General features: G+C 45.5%; 1 protein-coding gene across 1 annotated transcript in view; it reads left to right on the top strand.

The window, feature by feature from the left end:
* The first annotated feature begins 16323 nt into the window (after window positions 1-16323).
* ube2m (ubiquitin conjugating enzyme E2 M) overlaps window positions 16324-23000 on the top strand; it is a 14703-nt gene continuing 8026 nt past the window's right edge. The window contains exons 1-3 of the mRNA XM_055152514.1: window positions 16324-16693; window positions 17275-17369; window positions 22013-22051. Of these exons, the coding sequence (XP_055008489.1) occupies window positions 16579-16693; window positions 17275-17369; window positions 22013-22051 (249 nt within the window). The 5' untranslated portion in view covers window positions 16324-16578. The remainder of the gene's footprint in view (window positions 16694-17274; window positions 17370-22012; window positions 22052-23000) is intronic.

Below are 23000 nucleotides of genomic sequence, written 5' to 3'. Positions count from 1 at the left end.
TTATGTGAATGGACACATATCGTCGCCCCCTGGTGTTGTGGAGGTGAATGAGTTGTTGGTGCATAAACCTCGAAACAGATCCAGAAATAAAAAAAAAACGGCGACAGAGAACGACAAGTCGACGCAGAAATATACTTCCCCCTCTCTTCCTCTTCTCCCCCTCTCTTCCTCTTCTCCCCCTCTCTTCCTCTTCTCCCCCTCTCTTCTCTTCTCCCCTCTCTCTTCCTCTCTCTCCCCTCTCTCCTCTTCTCCCCCTCTCTCTCCATTTCCTCCTCTCTCTCTCTCTCTGTTTCTCTCTCTCTGTTTCTCTCTCTTTCTCTCTGTTTCCGTTTCTTTCTGGATCAGTTTCATGTTTTGCTCAAAAACAATCAGATGTTTTAAAAACTCAAACCAAAACAAAAAACACTGAAACTGAAACTGTAAATGTTTAGTCCTGGTCCAGTCCTGGGTTAGACCTGGTTTAGTCCTGGTTTAGTCCTGGTTTGAGTCACTGAAGGAAAATAATTCTTTGTATTTTTAGCTCCAACTGAAATCTGTGGTTTGAGTCTCAGAAAACCATGTCTAAACCAGGACTAAACCAGGACTAAACCAGGTCTAGACCAGGTCTGGACCAGGTCTAGACCAGGACTTGAGACCTGTTTCCTCGAATGATCTCAGTTTTTGCTCAAACACAAAAGTTCGATCAAAATCAAATCCAAATCTGAACGACGTTTGTGACGCTTCAACAATCAAATCAAATCATCTGGAAATCACCAAGATCACATCAAATCAAAATCACACAACACACACACACATACACATACACATACACACACACAGACACATACACACACAGACAGACACACACATACACAGACACATACACACACATACACATACACACAGACACATACACACACAACACAGACACACACAACACAGACACACACACACACCACACACACACACACACACACACATCACACACACACACACACACACATACACACACACACACACCACAGCAACACACACACACATACACACACACACACATACACACACACAGACACATACACACACACAGACACATACACACACACAGACACACACACACACACACATACAGACACATACACACACACAGACACATACACACACAGACACACACACACACACATACAGACACATACACACACACAGACACATACACACATACAGACGCACACACACACACACACACACACACATACACACACACACACACACACACACAGACACACACACACACACACAGACACACACACACACACACACACACACACACACACATACACACACACACACACACACACACAGACACACACACACAGACACATACATATACACACACACACACACACACACACACATACAGACACACACACACACAGACACACACATACACACACACACAGACACACACACACACACACACACACACACAGACACATACATATACACACACAGAATATACACACAACACACACACGTGTGTGTACACACATATAAATGAATATTAAGATAAATCGTACTTTTAAAAAAATCATAGAATATTTATATATTAGAGTATTTATAAAGTATTTAAATTATATAAGTACATGTAGTATAAGTACATGTAGTGTAAGTACATGTAGTACAAGTACATGTAGTATAAGTACATGTAGTATAAGTACATGTTGTATAAGTACATTAGTATGTAGTATAGTACATAGTAGTAATAAGTACATGTAGTATATAAGTACATGTACATGTATATAAGTACATGTAGTATAAGTACATGTAGTATAAGTACATGTAGTATAGTACATGTAGTATAAGTACATGTAGTATAAGTACATGTAGTATAAGTATAAGTACATGTAGTATAAGTACATGTAGTATAAGTATAAGTACATGTAGTATAAGTACATGTAGTATAGTACATGTAGTATAAGTAAGTATAAGTACATGTAGTATAAGTACATGTAGTATAAGTACATGTAGTATAAGTATAAGTACATGTAGTATAAGTATAAGTACATGTAGTATAAGTACATGTAGTATAAGTACATGTAAGTATAGTAAGTACATAGTAGTATGTAGTATAAGTACATAGTAAGTATAAGTACATGTAGTATAAGTATAAGTACATGAAGTATAAGTACATGTAGTATAAGTACATGTAGTATAAGTATAAGTACATGTAGTATAAGTATAAGTACATGTAGTATAAGTACATGTAGTATAGTAAGTACAGTATAAGTATAAGTATAAGTACATGTAGTATAAGTACATGTAGTATAAGTATAAGTACATGTAGTATAAGTACATGTACATGTAGTATAAGTATAAGTACATGTAGTACATAGTATAAGTACATGTAGTATAAGTATAAGTACATGTAGTATAAGTATAAGTACATGTAGTATAAGTACATGTAGTATAAGTACATGTAGTATAAGTATAAGTACATGTAGTATAAGTACATGTAGTTAGTATAAGTACATAGTATAAGTACATGTAGTATAAGTACATGTAGTATAAGTACATGTAGTATAAGTACATGTAGTATAAGTACATGTAGTATAAGTACAGTGTATAGTAGTATAAGTATACATGTAGTATAAGTACATACATGTAGTATAAGTACATGTAGTATAAGTACATGTAGTATAAGTATAAGTACATGTAGTATAAGTACATGTAGTATAGTATAAGTACATGTAGTATAAGTACATGTAGTATAAGTATAAGTACATGTAGTATAAGTACATGTAGTATAAGTACATGTAGTATAAGTATAAGTACATGTAGTATAAGTATAAGTACATGTAGTATAAGTACATGTAGTATAAGTACATGTAGTATAGTACAGTATAAGTAGTATAAGTACATATGTAGTATAGTAAGTACATGTAGTATAAGTATGTAGTATAAGTACATGTGTAGTATAAGTACATGTAGTATAAGTATAAGTACATGTAGTATAAGTACATGTAGTATAAGTACATGTAGTATAAGTGATTCAGATTTAAAAGTTTTTTGAGTCTCAGTCGAGTCCCAAGTCTTTATCAAATCAAGTCTCAAGTCCTCAAAAAAGACACTCAAGTCATGACTCGAGTCCAAGTCACTGCAGGTCCCTCGTCTGACAGGACTGGGTGTGTTTTGTGTGTGTGTTTTGTGAGTGTTGTGTGTGTTTTGTGAGTGTTGTGTGTGTGTTGTGTTTTGTGTGTGTGTGTTTTGTGTGTGTGTTGTGTGTGTTGTGTGTGTGTGTGTGTGTTGTTGTGTGTGTTTTGTGTGTGTTGTGTGTGTGTGTGTTGTGTGTGTGTGTGTTTGTGTGTGTTTGTGTGTGTGTGTGTGTGTTGTGTGTGTGTGTGTGTTGTTGTGTGTGTTTTGTGTGTGTGTTTTGTGTGTTTTGTGTGTTTTGTGTGTGTTTGTGTGTGTTTGTTGTGTGTGTTGTGTGTGTGTGTGTGTTTTGTGTGTTTGTGACGTCGCGGGCGTCAAACCCTCAACCGCCTCCGTCTGTGACTCACTGATATGAACTGGGTCAGGGGTCACAGGGGTCAGAGGTCACAGGGGTCAAAAATGTGATGACGTCATCGTTTCAGAGAGTGGGAGGAGCCAGTACGAGTCTACTGAACCAGGTCTAAACCAGGTCTAAACCAGGACTAAACCAGGTCTAAACCAGGACTGAACAGGTCTAAACCAGGTCTAAACCAGGACTAAACCAGGTCTAAACCAGGACTGAACCAGGTCTAAACCAGGTCTAAACCAGGACTGAACCAGGTCTAAACCAGGTCTAAACCAGGACTGAACCAGGACTGAACCAGGTCTAAACCAGGTCTAAACCAGGACTGAACCAGGTCTAAACCAGGTCTAAACCAGGTCTAAACCAGGTCTAAACCAGGTCTAAAACAGGTCTAAACCAGGTCTAAACCAGGACTGAACCAGGTCTAAACCAGGAATAAACCAGGACTAAACCAGGTCTAAACCAGGTCTAAACCTGGTCTAAACCTGGTCTAAAACAGGTCTAAACCAGGTCTAAACCTGGTCTAAACCAAGTCTAAAACCAGGTCTAAACCAGGTCTAAACCTGGTCTAAAACAGGTCTAAACCAGGTCTAAACCAGGTCTAAACCTGGTCTAAACCTGGTCTAAAACAGGTCTAAACCAGGTCTAAAACAGGTCTAAACCTGGTCTAAACCTGGTCTAAACCAGGTCTAAACCAGGTCTAAACCAGGTCTAAATCTGGGTTTTTCTTGTTGTACTTTTTGTCGTGGTTGTGACTGAGCTGCACACTTCCTCCACGTGCACACGTCTATACGTCCGTGCACGCTCCTATACACACGTGCACGCTCCTATACACACGTGCACGCTCCTATACACACGTGCACGCTCCTATACACACGTGCACGCTCCTATACACACGTGCACGCTCCTATACACACGTGCACGCTCCTATACACACGTACGTGCGCGCGCGCACACACACACACACACACACACAGACAGAGGAGCAGACGTGCACGTGTCGTGCGCTCTCACAGTTACTCTCTGTTATGTAACATGTGGCTCTAAAACAAGAGACAAACACCAAGAAGAGTTGTGTAACACACACACACTTACACACAGGCACGCACTTACACACACTATACACACACACACTTACACACAGGCACTTACACACACACACTTACACACACACACTTACACACACACACTTACACACTTACACACAGGCACTTACACACACACACTTACACACACACACACACACACATACTTACACACACACACTTACACACAGGCACTTACACACACTTACACACACACAGGCACTTACACACACACACACACACACACACACACACACAGGCACTTACACACAGGCACTTACACACACTTACACACACACAGGCACTTACACACACACACTTACACACAGGCACTTACACACACACACAGGCACTTACACACACACACTTACACACAGGCACTTACACACACTATACACACACACTTACACACACTATACACACACTTACACACACTATACACACACAAGCACTTACACACAACCATTTACACACAAGCACAAGAACTCTACACACAGGCACTTACGCACACACACTGGATCTACACCGAGTCCACACCGAGTCCACACCAGGTTTAGACCGGGTTTAGACATGGACTTACCAAGTCAGTCCTGTTTTACTCCTGATTAAGAAACTAGTTTAGACCTGGTTCACTTTTTTAATAACCCTGGTTTAGTCCGGGTTTAGTCCGGGTTTAGTCCCGGTTTAGTCCCGGTTTAGTCCGGGTTTAGTCCCGGTTTAGTCCCGGTTTAGTCCGGGTTTAGTCCGGGTTTAGTCCGGGTTTATTCTTAGATTCTTTTGTTTGACTCGAGGTTTTTCCCGCCGCAGTTTCTTCATTTTCCGCCATTTTCAGAGCCTCAAAAACCGTAATTACACTTTAAATGTTCCGTAATAACAGAGCTCCTCGTGCCCTCCGCGGCAGAACCACGAGTCCGGGTCCAGTCCTGGTTTAGTCCAGTTTAAGACCTGTTTAAGACCTGTTTTAGTCCAGTTTTAGACCTGTTTTAGTCCAGTTTCTGTGCGGTTAAACGCGGCCGTGGGGGAGACTCACCCACGACCCTCCCGCGCTGCTCCAGGCGGCGCGTGTCGCTGTGGAGGCCGCGTTCGGAGCTTTGTCCTCCGGGCCCGTGGGTCTGCGCCCGGCCGCCCTCCTGCCGCTCCTCCCCGGCCTTGCTCTTGGCCGGGCCCCCCTCGTCCGCCTCGGCCTGGATCTGCAGCCGGAGCCGGCGGTTCTCCTGCTCCTTCACGGCCGTCTCCAGGAGCAGGGCGTTCAGGCTGGAACCCACCGTTTTGCTGATTTCCTGGACGGCGAGCTGCACCACCTGCTCCAGCACCGACTCCAGCTGCCCCTGGAAAAACGAGATATACACGGCTCCGTTCATGCTCACGCTCGCATTCCGGAGGCGAGCCCCAGCCCCGCGGTAAAGTGTGGGAAGAGGCCGGCGCTGCTCGCTCCGGTGGCCGCCTTCGGGCTGCTCTTCTCCCGCTGCTGTTCTCCGTGCGGTCCGCTCCGGCCTCTACCGTAATGTCAGGAACAGAGGCGCAGCGGCTCGCACGCCCACATGGTCTGAAAGACACAGACACGGACAAAGACACGGACAGAGACACGGACAGAGACACGGACAGAGACAGAGACACAGACAGAGACACGGACAGAGACAGAGACACAGACAGAGACACAGACAGAGACAGAGACACAGACAGAGACACAGACAGAGACACGGACAGAGACACAGACAGAGACACAGACAGAGACACGGACAGAGACACAGACAGAGACACGGACAGAGACACGGACAGAGACACAGACAGAGACACGGACAGAGACACAGACAGAGACACGGACAGAGACAGAGACACGGACAGAGACACAGACAGAGACCAGACAGAGACGGACAGAGACACGGACAGAGACACGGACAGAGACAGAGACAGAGACACAGACACGGACAGAGACACAGAGACACGAGACACGGACAGAGACAGAGACACAGACACGGACAGAGACACAGACAGAGACAGAGACAGACAGAGACAGACAGAGACACAGACAGAGACACGGACAGAGACAGAGACACGGACAGAGACACAGACAGAGACACAGACGGACAGACAGACAGAGACAGAGACAGAGACAGAGACCATTTTGGCCTTTCCCCTAAAGTCAGAGCGTGCTGGACCTCGAGGGTCTGGAGATCTGCTTCATTTCTGAAATAGTCCTGGTTTAGTCCTGGTTTAGACCAGGTTTAGTCTTGGTTTAGTCCTGGTTTAGTTCTGGGTTTTGTCCTGGTTTAGTCCTGGTTTAGACCTGGTTTAGTCCTGGGTTTTGTCCTGGTTTAGACCTGGTTTAGTTCTGGTTTAGTCCTGGTTTAGTCCTGGTTTAGACCTGGTTTAGTCCTGGTTTAGTCCTGGTTTAGTCCTGGTTTAGTCCTGGTTTAGACCTGGTTTAGTTCTGGTTTAGTCCTGGTTTAGTCCTGGTTTAGTCCTGGTTTAGTCCTGGGTTTTGTCCTGGTTTACCAGATTAAACTGAACCAGGACTAAACCAGGTCTAAACTCAGTCTTTGGTCTTGAGTCCGTGAGTCGGAGGCGCTGAGTCGGCACAAAAAGAAAACAAACCTGCTGCTTCATGAAAATAACAAACTTCTGCTTTAGTCACAAACCAGGACTAAACCAGGACTAAACCAGGACTAAACCAGGTCTAAACCAGGACTAAACCAGGTCTAAACCAGGTCTAAACCAGGTCTAAACCAGGTCTAAACCAGGTCTAAACCAGGACTAAACAGGACAAAACCCAGGACTAAACCAGGTCTAAACCAGGACTAAACCAGGACAAAACCCAGGACTAAACCAGGTCTAAACCAGGTCAGGACTAAACCAGGTCTAAACCAGGTCTAACCAGGAACTAAACCAGGTTCTAAACCAGGACTAAAACCAGGTCTAAACCAGGACTAAACCAGGAAACTAAACCAGGTCTAAACCAGGCAGGTCTAAACCAGGTCTAAACCAGGTCTAAAACAGGACTAAACCAGGTCTAAACCAGGACTAAACCAGGACAAAACCCAGGACTAAACCAGGCCTAAAACAGGACTAAACCAGGTCTAAACCAGGACTAAACCAGGTCTAAACCAGGACTAAACCAGGACAAAACCCAGGACTAAACCAGGTCTAAACCAGGACTAAACCAGGACAAAACCCAGGACTAAACCAGGTCTAAACCAGGTCTAAACCAGGTCTAAACCAGGTCTAACCAGGTCTAAACCAGGAACTAAACCAGGTCTAAACCAGGACTAAACCAGGTCTAAACCAGGTCTAAACTAACAGGTCTAAACCAGGACTAAACAGGACAAAACCCAGGACTAAACCAGGTCTAAAACAGGACTAAAACAGGACTAAACCAGGTCTAAACCAGGACTAAACCAGGTCTAAACCAGGACTAAACCAGGACTAAAACCAGGACTAAAACCAGGACTAAACCAGGTCTAAAACAGGACTAAACCAGGTCTAAAACAGGACTAAACCAGGTCTAAACCAGGACTAAACCAGGACAAAACCCAGGACTAAACCAGGTTCTAAAACCAGGACTAAACCAGGTCTAAACCAGGACTAAACCAGGACAAAACCCCAGGACTAAACCAGGTCTAAAACAGGACTAAAACAGGTCTAAACTAACAGGTCCTAAACCAGGACTCTAAACCAGGGAAAAACAGGACTAAACCAGGTCTAAACCAGGACTAAACCAGGACAAAACCAGGACTAAAACCAGGTCTAAACCAGGTCTAAAACCAGGTCTAAACCAGGAACTAAAACTAAACCAGGACTAAACCAACCCAGGACTAAACCAGGACTAAAACCAGGACTAAACCAGGTCTAAACCAGGACTAAACCAGGTCTAAACCAGGACTAAACCAGGTCTAAAACAGGACTAAACCAGGACTAAAACCAGGACTAAACCAGGTCTAAACCAGGACTAAACCAGGACTAAACCAGGACTAAACCAGGTCTAAACCAGGACTAAACCAGGACTAAACCAGGACTAAACCAGGTCTAAACCAGGTCTAAACCAGGTCTAAACCAGGACTAAACCAGGACTAAACCAGGTCTAAACCAGGTCTAAACCAGGACTAAACCAGGACTAAAACCAGGACTAAACCAGGACTAAACCAGGTCTAAACCAGGTCTAAACCAGGACTAAACCAGGACTAAACCAGGTCTAAACAGGACTAAACCAGGACTAAACAGGACTAAACCAGGTCTAAACCAGGTCTAAACCAGGACTAAACCAGGACTAAACCAGGTCTAAACCAGGTCTAAACCAGGACTAAACCAGGACTAAACCAGGTCTAAACCAGGTCTAAACCAGGACTAAACAGACTAAACCAGGTCTAAACCAGGACTCCTAAACCAGGACTAAACCAGGTCTAAACCAGGTCTAAACCAGGACTAAACCAGGACTAAACAGGTCTAAACCAGGTCTAAACCAGGACTAAACCAGGACTAAACCAGGACTAAACCAGGACTAAACCAGGTCTAAACCAGGTCTAAACAAAGTCTAAACCAGGTCTAAACCAGGACTAAACCAGGTCTAAAACCAGGTCTAAACCAGGACTAAACCAGGTCTAAACCAGGTCTAAACCAGGACTAAACCAGGTCTAAACCAGGACTAAACCAGGTCTAAACCAGGTCTAAACCAGGACTAAACCAGGTCTAAACAGGACTAAACAGGACTAAACCAGGACTAAACCAGGTCTAAACCAGGACTAAACCCAGGTCTAAAACTACCAGGACTAAACCAGGACTAAAAGGACTAAACAGGACTAAACCAGGTCTAAACCAGGTCTAAACCAGGACTAAACCAGGTCTAAACCAGGTCTAAACCAGGACCAGGTTTAAACCAGGACTAAAACCAGGTCTAACCACTAAACCAGGTCTAAACCAGGACTGAACCAGGACTAAATCAGGTCTAAACCAGGACTAAACCAGGTCTAAACCAGGACTAAACCAGGACTAAACCAGGACTAAACCAGGACTAAACCAGGTCTAAACCAGGACTAAACCAGGACTAAACCAGGACTAAACCAGGACTAAACCAGGACTAAACCAGGACTAAACCAGGTCTAAACCAGGACTAAACCAGGACTAAACCAGGTCTAAACCAGGACTAAACCAGGACTAAACCAGGTCTAAACCAGGTCTAAACCAGGACTAAACCAGGACTAAACAGGTCTAAACCAGGACTAAACCAGGACTAAACCAGGACTAAACCAGGTCTAAACCAGGTCTAAACCAGGACTAAACAGGACTAAACCAGGACTAAACCAGGACTAAACCAGGTCTAAACCAGGACTAAACCAGGACTAAACCAGGACTAAACCAGGTCTAAACCAGGACTAAACCAGGTCTAAACCAGGTCTAAACCAGGACTAAACCAGGACTAAACCAGGACTAAACCAGGTCTAAACCAGGTCTAAACCAGGACTAAACCATAACTAAACCAGGACTAAACCAGGACTAAACCAGGACTAAACCAGGACTAAACCAGGTCTAAACCAGGTCTAAACCAGAACTAAACCAGGACTAAACCAGGACTAAACCAGGACTAAACCAGGTAAACCAGGACTAAACCAGGACTAAACCAGGACTAAACCAGGTCTAAACCAGGACTAAACCAGGACTAAACCAGGACTAAACCAGGTCTAAACCAGGTCTAAACCAGGACTAAACCAGGTCTAAACCAGGTCTAAACCAGGACTAAACCAGGTCTAAACCAGGTAAACCAGGACTAAACCAGGACTAACCAGGACTAAACCAGGTCTAAACCAGGTCTAAACCAGGTCTAAACCAGGTCTAAACCAGGACTAAACCAGGACTAAAAACTAAACAGGTCTAAACCACTAAACCAGGTCTAAACCAGGTCTAAACCAGGTAAACAGGACTAAACCAGGTCTAAACCACTAAACCAGGACTAAACCAGGTCTAAACCAGGACTAAACCAGGTCTAAAACCAGGTCTAAACCAGACTAAACCAGGACTAAACCAGGACTAAACCAGGTCTAAACCAGGACTAAACCACTAAACCAGGACTAAACCAGGTCTAAACCAGGTCTAAAACCAGGACTAAACCAGGTCTAAACCAGGTCTAAACCAGGACTAAACCAACCAGGTCTAAACCAGGTCTAAACCAGGTCTAAACCAGGTCTAAACCAGGTCTAAACCAGGACTAAACCAGGTCTAAACAGGTTAAACCAGGACCAGGACTAAACCAGGTCTAAACCAGGAAACCAGGTCTAAACCAGGTCTAAGGTCTACCAGGTCTAAACCAGGACTAAACCAGGTCCTAAACCAGGTCTAAACCAGGACTAAACCAGGTCTAAACCAGGACTAAACCAGGTCTAAACCAGGTCTAAACCAGGACTAAACCAGGACTAAACCAGGTCTGTGGTGGTTTTTCAGACGTACCTAATATTCTGTCCTGTTACATAAGTCTGTTTGCTTTGGATTCGCTCTTTTTCTCTTCAGTCTCGTATTTACATTAAAGTCCCCAAAGGCCCATGAACCGGGACCCGGACCAGGTCTGGGCCCCCGCTTTAGTCCAGTTTCAGTCCTGCTGTAGTCCTGGGACTAAACCTGGGACTAAACCTGGGACTAAACCTGGGACTAACCTGGACCAAAAGTCACAAACGGAAACTGGATTTAACTTTATGGAGTGACTTAAAAGTGAAAAATAATAGACCTGGTTTAGTCCTGGTTTAGTCCCAGTTTTAGTCCCAGTGTTAGTCTAGTTTTAGCCCAGATTTATTTCAGTCTTAGCCCAGTTTTAGTCCAGTCTTAGCCCAGTTTTAGCCCAGTTTTAGACCAGTTTTAGTCCAGTTTTAGACCAGTTTTAGTCCAGTTTTAGTCCAGTCTTAGTCCTCTTTTGGCCCAGTCTTAGCCCAGTCTTGGTCCTCTTTTGGCCCAGTCTTAGTCCTCTTTTAGTCCAGTCTTAGCCCAGTCTTAGTCCAGTTTTGGCCCAGTCTTAGTCCAGTCTTAGTCCAGTCTTAGTCCTCTTTTGGCCCAGTTTTGGCCCAGTTTTAGTCCAGTCTTAGTCCAGTCTTAGTCCTCTTTTGGCCCAGTTTTGGCCCAGTTTTAGCCCAGTCTTAGTTCAGTCTTAGTCCAGTCTTAGTCCTCTTTTGGCCCAGTTTTAGCCCAGTCTTAGCCCAGTTTTAGTCCAGTCTTGGTCCAGTTTTAGTCCAGTTTTAGCCCAGTTTTAGTCCAGTCTTAGTCCTCTTTTGGCCCAGTCTTAGTCCTCTTTTAGTCCAGTCTTAGCCCAGTCTTAGTCCAGTCTTAGTCCTCTTTTGGCCCAGTTTTGGCCCAGTTTTAGCCCAGTTTTAGCCCAGTTTTAGTCCAGTTTTAGCCCAGTTTTAGTCCAGTCTTAGCCCAGATTTAGTCCAGTCTTAGTCCAGTTTTAGTTCAGTCTTAGTCCTCTTTTGGCCCAGTCTTAGTCCTCTTTTAGTCCAGTCTTGGTCCAGTTTTAGTCCAGTCTTGGTCCAGTTTTAGTCCAGTTTTAGTCCAGTCTTGGTCCAGTTTTAGTCCAGTCTTGGTCCAGTTTTAGTCCAGTTTAGTCAGTTTAGTCCAGTCTTGGTCCAGTTTTAGTCCAGTTTTAGTCCAGTTTTAGTCCAGTCTTGGTCCAGGTCCAGTTTTAGTCCAGTTTTAGTCCAGTCTTGGTCCAGTTTTAGTCCAGTCTTGGTCCAGTTTTAGTCCAGTCTTAGTCCAGTCTTGGTCCAGTTTTAGTCCAGTTTTAGTCCAGTCTTGGTCCTCTTTTGGCCCAGTTTTAGTCCAGTCTTAGTCCTCTTTTGGCCCAGTCTTAGTCCAGTCTTAGTCCAGTCTTGGTCCAGTTTTAGTCCAGTCTTTGGTCCAGTTTTAGTCCAGTCTTAGTCCAGTTTTGGCCCAGTCTTAGTCCAGTCTTGGTCCAGTTTTAGTCCAGTTTTAGTCCAGTCTTGGTCCTCTTTCGGCCCAGTCTTGGCCCCGTCAGACCCTCCCTCTCGGCCTTGGCCCGGATTGGTCCGCTTAGATCCACGGTGCGTCTGGATTACCGTAACTGTGCGTGTAGGTGCGCGTGGGTTTTTGGGGGGAGTGGCACGAGGCGCTGCTCAAGGCCTCCACGCGCTGCGCTGTTGTCACTGACGTCATGGGCCTTAAAGAGACATGCGCAGTTTGTTTTCTCAGCCTCACGGTGTGTATTTGTGTGTCGGATTGTGTGTTTATTTCAGATTGTGTGTTTATTAAAGATTGTGTGTGTTTATTAAAGAGTGTGTGTGTTTATTTCAGATTGTGTGTTTTTGGTGTAATGAGCCGCGTGAAAATAAACCTCGAGCTCCAGACACACGGACACTGGGTCTGAGATCAGGAACAGAGGAAAAACCGACTGGCAGAATCAGCTTTAACATTTTCTCAGTGTTTATCTGAGTCACTCTGTTCTAGAGTTAATTTAATAATTATTTGTGTAAATGTTCATGACGTAAAACTGGACCAAAGTTCCTGTTTAACCCAAACCCAGAGTTAAATGATAAACAGAGAACACTGTGTAGAGTTATCCTGATTTAACTCAACCACACAGAGGGGTTTTATTTTGACACTTTATTTGAGTTAATTTAAGATAAAATTATGGACAAAACTGGTTCAGACTGGTTCTTCTCTGGCGGGAGTTTGGAGGAGACAAATTAACACTAAGAAAGTTGAATTATTAAGTCTTTATTTATATCGAGCTTTTCACAGACGTTTGTGTCACGAAGACATTTTACGGAGTTTTTATAGATTCATTTTTCTTTTCTTTCCTGGTGATGTAAACTACTGTTGTAGCCACAGCTGCTGTGGAATTAACACCAGAGGAAGTTAAATTAACATCAACCAAATCAACTCCAAACCACAACTCCAACACACGATTAACTGTCAGGACCAGGACTAGACCAGGACTAACAGGATAGACCAGGACTAAACCAGGACTAGACCAGGACTACCACCAGGACTAAACCAGGACCAGGACTAGACCAGGACTACCAGGAACTAACCAGGACTAGACCAGGACTAAACCAGGACTAGACCAACAGGACTACAACCAGGAACTAGGACCAGGACTAAGACCAGGACTAGACCAGGACTAGACCAGGACTAAACCAGGACTAGACCAGGACTAAACCAGGACTAAAACCAGGACAGACCAGGACTAAACCAGGACTAACCAGGACTAAACCAGGACTAGACCAGGACTAAACAGGACTAGACCAGGACTAAACCAGGACTAAACCAGGACTAACCAGGACTAGACCAGGACTAAACCAGGACTAGACCAGGACTAGACCAGGACTAAACCAGGACTAGACCAGGACTAAACCAGGACTAGACCAGGACTAAACCAGGAAACCAGGACTAAACCAGGACTAGACCAGGACTAGACCAGGACTAAAGGACTGGACCAGGACTAAACCAGGACTAAACCAGGACTAGACCAGGACTAAACCAGGACTAAACCAGGACTAGACCAGGACTAGACCAGGACTAAACCAGGACTAGACCAGGTCCATGTGTTTGTTCTAGTTTCTGTCTCTTATTCTTGTTCTGTTCCAGTTCCAGTTTGTTCTAAACACGTTCTAAAGGTTCTAAAGGTTCTAAAGGTTCTGTTCTGTCAGTGGGACTTTTTGTTAGGATCCAGACCTGAGGAAGACGAGGTTCTGGTTCTGGTTCTGGTTCTGGTCTCGTTCAGGTTGAACATTTGGAGCTGGAGTTTTTGTAGATTTTTTTGATTAAAAGTATAAAAATGTAAAAATGTGTTTGTGTTTGACGTCGGAACATTCCAGAATCTGAAATCCTCCGGCTCCTCACGGAACCAAACCCAAAACTCCAGAGTCTGAGCCACTTTCATTTCCTCTTCACACAATCCTCCAAAAGCCTCCAACCAAAACCTGAACCTCATGTTCACTCTTCTCCTCCTCCTCTTCCTCCTCTCTCTTCTCCTTCTCTTCTCCTCCTCTTCTCCTCCTCTTCTCCTTCTCCTCTTCTCCTCTTCTCCTCCTCTTCTCCTCTTCTCCTCCTCTTCCTCTCCTCTTCCTCTTCTCTTCTCCTCTCTCTTCCTCCTCTCTTCTCTCCTCCTCTTTCTCTCTTCTCCTTCTCTTCTTTCTCCCTCTTCCTCTTCTCTCTTCCTCCTCTTCTCCTTCTCTTCTCCTCCTCTTCTCCTCTTCTCCTCTCTTCTCCTCCTCTTCTCCTCCTCTCTCTTCTCCTCTTCTCCTTCTTCCTCCTCTCTTCCCTTCTCCTTCTCCTTCCTTTCTTCCTCTCCTCTCTTCTCTCTCTCTTCTCTTCCTCCTCTTCTCTTCTCCTCTTTTTCTTCCTTCTCTCCTCTTCTCCTCCTCTTTCTTCTCTTCCTCCTCCTCCTCCTCCTCTTTCTACTCTTCTCCTTCTCTTCTCCTTTCTCCTCCTTCTCTTCCTCCTCCTCTTCTCCTTCTCTTCCTCCTCCTCTTCTTTTCTTTCTCTTCTCCTCCTCTTTCTCCGCTTTTCCTCCTCTTCTCCTCCTCCTCTCTTCTTCTTCTCCTCCTCTTTTCCTTCTCTTCCTCCTCCTCTTCTTTTCTTTCACTTATCCTCCTCTTTCTGCTCTTCTTCTTCTTCTCTTTCTCTTCTCACTCATCCTTCTCCCTCCTCATCTCCTCCTCTCCTCCTCTCTCTCCTCTCCTCTCTCCCCTTCTCCTCCTTCTCCTCTTCTCCTCCTCCTCTTCTTCCTCCTCTTCCTCCAGGTTTAGTCCAGTTTCAGTCCTGATCTTCTCCTCTCTTCCTCTGTCTCCTCTTCTCCTCCTCCTCTCCTCCTCTCCATCTTCTTCTCTTTCTCTTTCTTTTCTCTTCTTCTTCTTCCTCCAGGTTTGGTTCAGTTTTAGTCCTGGTTTAGTTCCAGTTAAGTCTGTGTAGTTCTGGTTCAGTTCTGGTGTTTGGGTCTTGGTTTAGTCCAGTTTCAGTCCTGGCTCGGTCCTGATCTTCTCCTCCTTCTTCCTCCTCTCTCCTCCTCTCCTCCTCTCCTCCTCTCTCTCCTCCTCCTCCTCCTCTCCTCCTCTCTTCCTCCTCTCCTCCTCTTCCTCCTCTCCTCCTCCTCTTCCTCTTCTTCCTCCAGGTTCTGGTGCAGTGCGCGCTCGTGTGTGCTCCTGTGCGCGCTCCCGTCCGGCTCGTTCACAGCAGGAGGGCGCGCTCTGGCGGCCGCACGCGCGAACTGCAGCTCCGACTAAAAACCACCGAAGAAGAAAATAAAATAAAATAAAAAATAATAATAATAATAATAATATAATAATAATAATAATAATAATAATAATAATAGAAAATAATGTTCTTAAATTATTCATTTACTGCCAGAACAAAAAACAAACTGAATTTTTGTTTTATGCTGCAAATAAATAAAAATATTCTTCTGGAAATACATCAATATTTTTAAATCAAGATAAAAACCCATGTGTAAATTAAACACAAATGCACTTTGTAAACGCATTAAAATGAATTTGAATGAATTTAATGTTTTCTTTTGTCTTGTTATAATGTGTTTTATATTTGTTAACCGCTTTGAGCCGCGATATGAAACATGAATAAAAATATATGTCCTCATTTTCTCTCATAGTTCTCTTTTTTTCCTTTATTTTTCGCCACATTATTCCTGTTTTTTTCCCAGTTTTCCCAGATTCTTCCCTGATGTTGTTGTGGGACAGAAGTGGAGCAGTGTCCCGGCATGCACCTCGGCTGCGGCTAACAGCTAACAGGCTAACTCCAGAGCTCAGTGCTTCAGCGGGCTCCGTGTGAAAGAAGCCCCGGCTCCAGAGCTGCAGCCCCCGGTACACTCCTCCCGACCGACCGACCCACCGACCCCCGCCTCCGGACCAGCGCCTCTCCCCCCGGGCACACACACGGGCACACACGGGCACACACACGGGCACACACGGGCACACAGCGGCAGGAGCCCGGTCGGTTCCTCCAGAAGAGCCGAAGATGATTAAGCTGTTCTCCCTGAAGCAGCAGAAAAAGGACGAGGAATCCGCCGGAGCGAACAGGACCGGGGCCGGGGGAAAGAAAGCCAGCGCGGCCCAGCTGCGGATCCAGAAAGGTGGGTACGGGCCGGGGCCGGCGCGGGCCGTGAGCTCCGGGGATCCGCTCCGGGACCCGCCGCGGAGACGATCACGGCCCCGGGACCCGGAGCTCCGGACCCGGGCTCCGGCTGGAGCTAACCCGCTAGCCTAGCCTAGCCTAGCCTAGCATGCTAACAGCGCTAGCTCCGGGCTAAAGACTGAAAACAAAACAGCGGCGGCTCCACACCGGGACTGACCGGGACTGACCGGGACTGACCGGGACTGACCGGGACTGACCGGGACTGACCGGGACTGTCCGGGTCTGACCGGGTCCGTCCGGGTCTGTCCGGGTCTGTCCGGGTCCAGAGCCCGAGCAGAGGAGACTCTGTCCCGGGGGCAGAGCCGCGGCTCATTTTTATTACACTAAAAACAGAAACAAGAAAATGAACCAGAAATAAAGACGAGACACAACCGGGAAATAACAACAACAACAACAACAACAACTCTCCTCCTCTGACCATCTGACTCTCTCCTCTTCTTCTTCTTCTTCTTCATCTTCTTCTTCATCTTCTTCTTCTTCTTCTTCGTCTGGTCTGATTTTTCTGTGTTTGTTTTTCAGACATAAATGAGCTGAATTTGCCGAAGACGTGTGAGATCAACTTCCCAGACGACGATGATCTGCTCAACTTCAGACTCATCATCTGTCCAGACGAGGTTCCACTCTTCCTCCTCTTCCTCCTCTTCCTCCTCTCCTCTCTCCTCTCTCCTCCTCCTCTCCTCCTCCTCCTCTCCTCCTCCTCCTCCTCTCTCCTCCTCCTCCTCTTCCTCCTCTCTCCTCCTCTCTCCTCCTCTCTCTCCTCTCTCTCTCTCTCTCTCTCTCCTCCTCCTCTCTCTCCTCCTCTCTCCTCCTCTCTCCTCCTCCTCCTCCTCTCCTCTCTCTCTCCTCCTCTCTCCTCCTCTCCTCCTCTCCTCCTCCTCTTCCTCCTCTCTCCTCCTCTTCCTCCTCTCTCCTCCTCTTCCTCTCTCTCCTCTCTCTCTCCTCCCTCCTCTCTCCTCCTCTCTCTCCTCTCTCCTCCTCCTCTCTCTCTCTCCTCCTCTCCCTCTTCCTCTCTTCCTCCTCTCTCCTCTCTCTCCTCTCTCCTCTCTCCTCCTCTCCTCCTCTCTCCTCCTCTCTCTCCTTTCTCTCTCTCCTCTCTCCTCCTCTCTCCTCTCTCCTCCTTCTCCTCTCTCCTCCTCTCCTCCTCCTCTCCTCCTCCTCTCTCCTCTCTCCTCTCTCTTCCTCCTCTCTCTCCTCTCTCTCCTCTCCTCTCTCTCCTCTCTCCTCTCTCTCCTCTCTTCTCCTCCTCTCTCCTCCTCTCCTCCTCCTCTCCTCCTCCTCTCTCCTCCTCTCTCCTCCTCTCTCTCCTCCTCTCCTCCTCTCTCCTCCTCCTCCTCTCTCCTCCTCTTCCTCCTCTTCCTCCTCCTCCTCCTCCTCTCCTCCTCTTCACTTTCAGTCTCCAGTGCCTCAAACTGTTCACTCAAACTCCATCCAAAATCTCAAACTCCATCTTGATACTGAGCGACTAAGCAACTTTTTTAAGCTCCAGACCTGAGAAAACAAGTCTTGCAGTTTCCGTTTTAGTTTTAGAATCGGTTCAGTGCTGATTTTCAAGTCTTTTTACGGCCGTGATGTGAATTTAAAAAGACCAGACTTAGACATAGTTTACATTCAAACTGCAGGTTTTAACGCTCAATTCAGATTTTTTGGTGAAATCCGATGTTTTTTCGAGGTCGTTCACATTTCCAGTTAAATGTGACTTGTATGTGACTCCAGTGTGAACATTAAACGGTCCAAAAGTGTCCCACATGTGACACTGGAGACACGACGACGTCAACCGCAGCGAGCGTCTCTGTGTTTACACAAGTTGAACAAACATGGACGCAGCATCGAGCACCTGGAGATTTTAAAGTTCCTCTCGTACCGGAGAACATGAAACTGACTTGTTTTAAGGAGGAGATTGAGAAGGAGAAGGAGAGTTTCCAGTGGAGATGTGCTTCACTTCAGCCATGAACAGTTTTCTCTACTTCAGTGCAGAATAGTGACGTTTGTGTCTTGTTGATGACGTGTAGGTGGATGAATGTGACCTGACTGTTCACACTCAAGTCACATGTTAAAGATCAGATATGGATCAGTTTCAGGAGCACAGATCCAAGTGTCCTGGTCACATGTGAAAACATCACATCTGTGTGGTTCAGACATTAAAAGATCAGATACAGGAAACATAGAGACAAAAAATCGCATTTGGGTCACTTCAGGTGCAGACTGAACGCAGCCTTAGAGAAACTTTATTGATCCACAGGGAAACGCTTTGGACACAAGAGTCACACGTCACAAAATAAAATAATAACAAAGAGAAAAATATAAATGTTGTTGCGGTGTAACGGTACAAAAATCTCAGTTCGGTTCCTCGGTTTTGAGCTCACGGTTTGGTTCAATTTTCAGTTCAGTTTGGGAACAAAATGTAAAACCATTTGTGTTTTTATTAAACCAACAGTTAGTTTGAACTTTATACAAGCGGGAAAATAATAAAGTCAAAGTGCTGCTGGTAAAACTAATAAATGAAATAAATATACTCAAATAAGCCACAAATGTTTGAAATATTATTAAAAAAAAATTCCTAGTAAACAGTAAAACAAAACTTTTCTAAAAGTAAAGAGCAGCAGTGACTGTTCCAGCATCAACTTTTACTCAAGATTTCGTGGCGGTGAAAGGCGAGTGTGCGGACGGTGGTGCGACGGTCGGAGTTTTGCAGGATTCTCGTGGTTCAGAGGGACGCGGTCGGTCTGATTCCTGAGCTGGTTTCACTTGGTGGAAACCGTGTGACCTGCAGCATTAGGATTCGTTCACTCGACAGGAGACGGGACTTTTTTTATTGAACCAGTTGCTGCTGTTTGGTCGTGACGTTTGTAAAGCTCCAAATCCTGTAGGAAGAAGAACAATAACGTCTTTCCCCGAGTTCAAACTCACCAAACATTCTCTTTGTTCCGACTTTAAATCCTCGAGGATCTGGGGAATCGTCGCCAACACAGAATGTCTGTCTCTTCTCTGATTGGCTGGAGCCCGAACTCGACACTTCCTGGGTTTTTGTGAATCGTCGAGTGTTTCTGATTCTGATCGAGAGCTGCAGAGAAATGAAACTGAGCGCAGACACTAGGGGGCGACAGACTGACTTGGACGTAGTGAAGTCGGGGGGGGGACACACGATCCGCGACACACGAACCGCGACACACGAACCGCGACACACGAACCGCGACACACGAACCGCGACACACGAACCGCGACACACGAACTGTTATGCCCAAATAAAGTTAACATTTTGACATTAAAGTGTAATTTTACGAGAATAAAGTCGTAATAAAATCAAAGTCAAAGTGAAAAATGCGGCAGAAGAAGAACCTTGTTTTTCAATATAAAACCAAAAATAAGAAAATGAACAATTTTCTTCATTATTTGCGCCTCCGGACTGAACCAGGACTAAACCAGGACTGAACCAGGACTGAACCAGGACTGAACCAGGACTGAACCAGGACTGAACCAGGACTAAACCAGGACTGAACCAGGACTGAACCAGGACTAAACCAGGACTGAACCAGGACTGAACCAGGACTGAACCAGGACTGAAACCAGGACTAAACCAGGACTGAACCAGGACTGAGGAAACCAGGACTAAACCAGGACTGAACCAGGACTGAACCAGGACTGAACCAGGACTGAACCAGGAACCAGGACTGAACCAGGACTAAACCAGGACTAAACCAGGACTGAACCAGGACTGAACCAGGACTGAACCAGGACTGAACCAGGACTAAACCAGGACTAAACCAGGACTGAACCAGGACTGAACCAGGACTGAACGAGGTCCGGGACCAGACCGGGACTGAGACCAGGACTTAGGACCAGGGACCAAGACTGAGACAGGATCAAGGAACTGAGACCAGGATTGAGACCGGGAACAGGACCAGGACTGAAAACGGTTTAGTCCTGGTTTAGTCCTGACTTGAACCAGGACTAAACTAGGACTAAACTGTTTTCAGTCCTGGTCTGGTCCCGGCCTCAGTCCTGGTCTTAGTTCTGGTTTGGTTCTGGACCTGTTTAGTCCCGATTCAGTCCTTGTTCAGTCGAATGAACGAATGAAACACAGATTCTTCTCTTTTACAAAATTCTCCACGAGCCGCTGATGTTCTCCTGATATTAACACTTTATTTTGACTACGACTTTATTCTCCTAAAATTACGACTTTTTCTGGCTTCGACTTTAGTCTCATAATATTACGACTTTAATGTCAAAATGTTACGCCTTTATTCTCGTAGCGCCACCATTTTTTTTGTTAATCTGACCCTTTTACTCCGTCGTAATTTAATAACATGAATATTCCAGATCTCAAAAGAAGAGGAAACATGCAGATGTTGTTGAAATTTGTCAATAATTATTTAGTTTTGCCCACGACTTCGTCTCAGTTTTTAATTTTGGTCTCTGTGAATTTAAGTTTGACTCTCCTGATCTAAATTAAATGTCCAAAAAAACCCTTTGAAAAGACGAATGAATCAATGACTCTGTCCTGACCGGTTCAAGTTCTCGCTCAAACTCGAGCTTCGTCCGTTTCCTCGCCTCCTGTTTTCAGCCGATTGTCGATCCACTTTTGTCGTCTTTTTTTTCTGTAAGATTTTTAAAACTAAGTCAAAAAACGTTTCTCTTTCTTCCGATTCGAGCGGCTGCAGCGACCAGACTGAACAGAGTTTTTACACCGAGTCAGTGTTTCTGTGCGTCGCTTTACTTCCTGCCCCCATCTGCTTTTGGTGACATTGATGTGACGTTTCTGAAACCAGCAAAACTCTTTTTTTTTTTTTAATTTAAAATCATCTCAGATTGTTCCACACTCTCACCTCCAACACAAACACCAACAGTTTTATGGAAAAGTTTGTGTTTTTCTGTCAAATCTGAATCAAAATCAAATCACTGCAGACGGATCCAGACTTTCCCACAGACTCAGCTCGTTTCTCTTCACGAGTTTTGTGTTAAAGTTAAAGTTTTGTTAAAGTCGCTGTCGTCACCTGAACAGAAACGACCAAAATATAATTTACACAAAAATAATTTGAGAAATAAACTCACACAAATGAAAACGACACAAAACAACACAAACGACTGGTTTAACTTTCTGCTGTTTTCAGTCGTCGACCAAAAATAAAACTGTTCAGATTTGAAGAACCAGAATCACACAAATTAAGGAGGAAAAGTCCCGTACAGAGCTTTAAATGTGTCGTTTTAATGTGTAGTGAATAATTGTGTTAAAATGTGTTTTTGTGTTTTTGTGTTTCAGGGTTTTTACAAAGGAGGAAAGTTCGTGTTCAGTTTTAAGGTGAGTTTGACTTTTGCTCTTCTGCTCCTCGTGTGTGTGTGTGTGTGTGTGTGTGTGTGTGTTGTGTGTGTGTGTGTGTGTGTGTGTGTGTGTGTTGTGTGTGTTGTTTGTCCGTACAAGTAGTCTGTTCACGTCACTGTCTTGTTCTCTGAAGATTCTGTTCTGTCTGTGTCCAACTGGGTTCCTGAAGTCTGGGATCTTCCTCGGATTTCTGTCCTCAGGATCTGTCTCAGGATCTGTCCCTCAGTCCTCAAAGTCTCTCAGGTTCTGTCCTCAGGATCTGTCCTCGGGATCTGTCCTCGGAGATCTGTCCTCGGGATCTGTCCTCACAGAATCTGTCCTGGGTTCTGTCCTCGGGTTCTGTCCTCAGGATCTGTTCTGTCCTCAGGATCTGTCCTCAGGTTCTGTCCTCGGGTTCTGTCCTCAGGATTCTGTCCTCGGTTCTGTCCTCAGGATCTGTCCTCTGTCCTCGGGATCTGTCCTCGGGTCTGTCCTCGGGATCTGTCCTCGGATCTGTCTGTTCTGTCTCGGTTCTGTCCTCGGGATCTGTCCTCAGGATCTGTCCTCAGGTTCTGTCCTCAGGATCTGTCCTCAGGATCTGTCCTCGGGTTCTGTCCTCGGGATCTGTCCTCGGGTTCTGTCCTCGGGATCTGTCCTCGGGTTCTGTCCTCGGGATCTGTCCTGGGATCTGTCCTCGGGTTCTGTCCTCGGGTTCTGTCCTCGGGTTCTGTCCTCGGGATCTGTCCTCGGGTTCTGTCCTCAGGATCTGTCCTCAGGATCTGTCCTCGGATCTGTCCTCGGGTTCTGTCCTCGGGTTCTGTCCTCGGGTTCTGTCCTCGGGTTCTGTCCTCGGGATCTGTCCTCGGGTTCTGTCCTCGGGTTCTGTCCTTCTGTCTGTCTCGGGTTCTGTCTCTCGGGTTCTGTCCTCGGGTTCTGTCCTCAGGTTCTG

Source organism: Boleophthalmus pectinirostris, unplaced genomic scaffold (genome assembly GCF_026225935.1).
Source record: "Boleophthalmus pectinirostris isolate CB_2022bp ecotype Guang Dong unplaced genomic scaffold, ASM2622593v1 HiC_scaffold_17, whole genome shotgun sequence".
In the NCBI taxonomy this organism is placed as follows: domain Eukaryota; kingdom Metazoa; phylum Chordata; class Actinopteri; order Gobiiformes; family Gobiidae; genus Boleophthalmus; species Boleophthalmus pectinirostris.
Note: the sequence above shows the minus strand (reverse complement) of the source record. Positions and strands in the feature narration are given on the sequence as shown.